The sequence below is a fragment of the Equus asinus genome, chromosome 12 (assembly GCF_041296235.1).
Source record: "Equus asinus isolate D_3611 breed Donkey chromosome 12, EquAss-T2T_v2, whole genome shotgun sequence".
NCBI lineage: Eukaryota > Metazoa > Chordata > Mammalia > Perissodactyla > Equidae > Equus > Equus asinus.
The window spans coordinates 42,432,711-42,436,811 of record NC_091801.1 but is presented as its reverse complement, the minus strand read 5'-3'; the positions used below and the strand labels follow the sequence as shown (position 1 = coordinate 42,436,811).

The 4,101-nt window shown below is 60.4% G+C and overlaps 1 protein-coding gene across 1 annotated transcript; it reads right to left on the bottom strand.

Annotated features, from left to right (window-relative positions):
* Window positions 1–922: 922 nt before the first annotated feature.
* LOC123283947 (ral guanine nucleotide dissociation stimulator-like) lies at window positions 923–3,683 on the bottom strand. Its single transcript, XM_044766464.2, has 7 exons — window positions 3,614–3,683; window positions 3,460–3,513; window positions 2,967–3,041; window positions 2,370–2,402; window positions 1,883–2,004; window positions 1,573–1,676; window positions 923–1,248 (listed from the first exon to the last, which is right to left on the bottom strand). The coding sequence occupies exons 2-7, from the start codon at window positions 3,499–3,501 to the stop codon at window positions 1,091–1,093; spliced, it is 534 nt and encodes a 177-aa protein (XP_044622399.2). The 5' UTR covers window positions 3,502–3,513; window positions 3,614–3,683; the 3' UTR covers window positions 923–1,090.
* Window positions 3,684–4,101: the final 418 nt, after the last annotated feature.

The window sequence follows — 4,101 nt, the reverse complement described above, 5'->3', positions numbered from 1 at the left end:
CCAGGATTAGGGTATCTAATGTTTGCAAGGCAGACTCCACCCGTGATCCGTCAGACCCTGCCAGGGAGGAGTGGCCACGAGGTACGGGACAGAGAGGCTGAGGCATTCGAGGGAATTTCTGCCCTTCCAAGAATTGTAGAAGGAAGTGCACGGAGGCAGGGAATCCTGGTGGACAAGGAGCAGTGATGCGTCGAGAAGGAAGCCCAGATGCAGCCTTCAAAGCGGCATCACAGATCTGTCCCCCTGGATACCAAACTTGCAGGGAAAGGAATTCAGAGCCGTGGACCGGGATCCCAGAGGATTCCATCCAGGTGAAGGGTGAACATGGAGCCCCCAGAGGGGCCGGGGGAGGGAGGGTCCTGCCTGCCCTTAGTCCATCTGCACATGACCTTCTCCGGCCTTGACCCTCCACATGCACGTTTTGAGCTTTTACATCGTTCTCTGCACTTAGAGCTGCTGCTGTCCAGAGCCTGATTAGAAAACGACAAGTTCCTAACATCTGGTGAAGAGGAACCTCCACAAGAGAAGCCGAAAACGTGGCCTCTCCTCCAAAGGGGTGGAAAAGCAGCCACTGTCCTGGGGCAGGTCGTGGTGCTGGCCCGTGCCATTTGAAAGACACCCGCATTCCAGTGGTTGTTGCTCTGCCTGTGAAAGTACCTCCACCCTCTAAATGCCAGGAGTTCTGGGTGCTGTCTCTGCTCCTGGCCCACGTGAACCACACTGAAATGAACCCATCCTCTGAGTAAGGGGGGGCGCGGAGGTGTCCTTCAGTATCCAGGGAGGGGCCTGGCCCTTCTCCCTTCTCTCACATACAATAAGCCGAGACCCTGCAAGATTTCTTCATTCCAGGAGGAACGCGAGAGTCTGTGTCTCCTTGACACGAGCACAGGAGGGGAAAGAACCAGACCGTGACTCGCAGGCTGGAACAGAAACAGGATTTTAACATCAAATTCAAAACTAGCACTAACTATTAACACGAAAGAAATACGGCCCCTTCCCAAGTGGTAAACAGGCGCTGGGGTGGAGATGCCAGGCCTGTGGGGTGGGGTCGTCCCCTCCCTCTTGGGCTCCAGGGGTCCCAGGAAAAGGCTTAGAATGTTCTTCTCCCCATCAGCATGGGAGGAGCCGGCCTGGGGCCCCGCGTGTTTCCCAGCTGTGTCCCCGCCGCTGAAGAGCAGGCTGCACTCGAGCTGTTGGAAGGACCGGGATCTGCCACTGTTGCTGGGTTCTGCGTCGGGGGTCTGGTGACTGAAGAGAAGACACTGATGACTGGGGGGTCACACCAGTATCCCAGCCCAACACCTCAGCCCCACTGCATTCTGCTCCAAACCTTGTCCTGAGTGTTCAGTCAACACTACCCCATTGTCCCTGACATGGGAGCTGGCATTTCGCTTCACCCATTTCACAGAAGAGGAAGCTGAGTCCCACAAAGGTCAAGGGAATTGTCCCTCACAGGCCTGGGCAGCAGTGGAGCTGGGATCCCCGTGCCGGCTGTCCATCTCCCTAGGCCCGTGCTTAGCCCGAAGCTTTCCGGAGCCCCTGGCTTCAGTCCCTGCCTGTCTGGACACTCACCGAGCCCTGAGCTGAGAGATGCGCGGTTCTTCCTGGGCAGGAAAAACCGGCGCATCTTGCCGGCCCTCTCCTGTGGGGGCTCCAGGTGGCAGGACAGGCTGTAGCTAAAGGACAGAGTGGACTTTTCAGCTACCGGGAGCCACACCTCAGGTGACCCTCCCAGAGACGGCCAGCAGTTGGAGTCCCAGGGCCCCACGGGTGACCATGCGACAAGCCCCGGGACTGACCCGGAAGCCACGGGCACGGGCTCCCTGGAGCTGGCCATCAGAGAGAGTCCGCCTTGCCCTCACCAACTCCTGCCCCGCCTCACCTCTCATCCTCGCTGAGGGGCTCCATGGCCTCGAACCAGGCCCCAAATCGCTCCTCAGCCTCAATGTGGTAAAGATGGACTGCCTCCTGGAGCAGGAAGATCTGCTGGGTGACTTTGAATTCCTGGGAGAAAGGGCATGATGCAGACGGGGCCTGGGTGGGGGACCGTGCTGGGGACTCAGACAGGTGAGAAGAGGGTCAAGGAGCTGGTCTGGGGTCTTGGCCCACATGGGAACCCTCCTTCCCTCCAATTCCGTGCAGGACTTGCTCGTTCTCACACTTGGCTTGAAATAGCTCCTCCTGCAGGAAGGTGTCCTTGGTGCCAGCCCCTTCCCCCACGCACCAGTGGGACGGCTTTCCCAGCTCTGGGTGCCGAACTCTCCCAAGAAAAGCAAGGCCCAAGGCATCGGGCCAGAGAAGGTCTTCCCCGGAGGAGTCTCTGATTGCCACAGCCCCACCCTCCGCACGGGGAGGCCACAGCTGCTCACCTCACTCCTTTTCTCATAATTGATCTCATTTCCCTGGAAGGCAGAGAGCCAAAGTCCATGAGCAACAGCCCCCTTAGCCCATAGCTAGCCCCCGTCTCCACCCTTTCTCAGGTTGCACTACCAGCAGGGTCGACCAGGGAGCAGGCGCTACCAGAAACAGGAATGGGTCCCGGGCAAGACTCTGAGCTCCAGAGCAAGGAGGCCACGGGGCTATGGCTCAGGGACATTCTAAGACAGCCCTCTCTGACAGACAGACAGACTGAGGCCTCAGGCAGGAAGGGATGCTCAGCCACTCGTGTGCTTCCTGCCTTGGAGGGGCCTGGCTTCACTCCCTGCAGGGGCGGGGCCTGAGGGAGAGGCTGAGTCCAGCTCAGACACACCCTCCAGCAGCTCCGCAGTCAGGCAGCCTGGACTGGCGGCTCACCTGGATCCTATATTCACTCATCACTAAGATGGGCATGACACCCAGCTCCCGGGGTGGCTGTGAGGCCCTCACGAGAGGACTCTGCCAAGGGTTGTGAGCTCAGGCCTCAGTGCAAGTCTCTCCTCCCAAATCTCCGAATCCTGATCGCCAGCCCCACCTCCAGGCTCACTCACCTCCAGGTAATCCTCCATGTTGGTGTCCAGCAGCAGCAGGTAATTGAGGAATGTGCCAAGGAAGGGGATGAGCCCCTGTGCCAGCAGGGTGGAGATGGTGATGAGATCCCGCTCTCAGGAGCCGTCAAAGACCTCTCCTCCACTCCTCACCCCAGCCTCCTGCCCAGCCCAAGCTACCCACCTAGGCGGCCTCCCCCCAGTTTCCTCCTCTTCTCTCCTCCAGGAACCCCAAACTCCTGCAGGCACCTCCCAGCAGCCGGCTCTGGCAAAACCCAGGGTACGTGGTCCCCGCCCCTCCCTGTCCCAAATCCGTTGTGCGCCCATCCGTTCCAGGCCTCCTCCTGGTCACTTCCAATGCAGGCATTTCAGGTCTGTGGCACCAGGAGCAGGGCTGGAGGAGAAAGGCTCCCTCTCTGCTGGTAGAGACCTCCGGCTAGGAAGGGGAGTCCCCTCTCCTGCGACTCCTGGGCCCCTCCTCCACAGGCACCCTTACCTTCTGGGCACCTATGGGGCCCGTCTCCAGGCTGGTCAACATAGAGGTCGCCTCCTGCCAGGGTGTTGACAGGGCCAGTGAGCCGATGCTCCCCTCCAAGTGTCCTCCCAGACCCCTCCCAGATCGGGGACCCTGGACATGTGGCCCCAGTCACCTGGTGCCCCTGCGGCTCCCACCTCCAGGGTGCTCTGCTTCCAGAGCCATCCCAGCTCCAACACTCAGTCCTGTGTGACCTTGGGCCCGCCCAGGCCTCCCTGAACCTGTTACCTCGTCTGGAAGGTTTGACGAACTCTGTCTGCCTCCCACAGTCTCCTGAGGCCCAAGCGTCATCTGACCGTCATCACTGCTCTCCGCTCAAGCCTGCCTTTGGAGCCAGGTCCAAGCTCCCCACATTCCTCCCCACCCTTGAGCCTCGTCACCCACTGTGAGGCCTGCACCACGGCTCATCTCCCTCTGGCTCCCAGATGAGGAGACCAAGGCCCACACAGGGGCAGGGACTTGCTCAGGGGGCCCCAGAGGAGAGGCTGCTCCCCCTCCCAGCCACAGGCCCTGTCTCCTCTGCCCTTCACACCACCCTCTGCCCAGCCGCTGACCACAGTGCTGTCCTCGGGACTCTCAGACTGTGTTCGGGCCCCCAGCTGG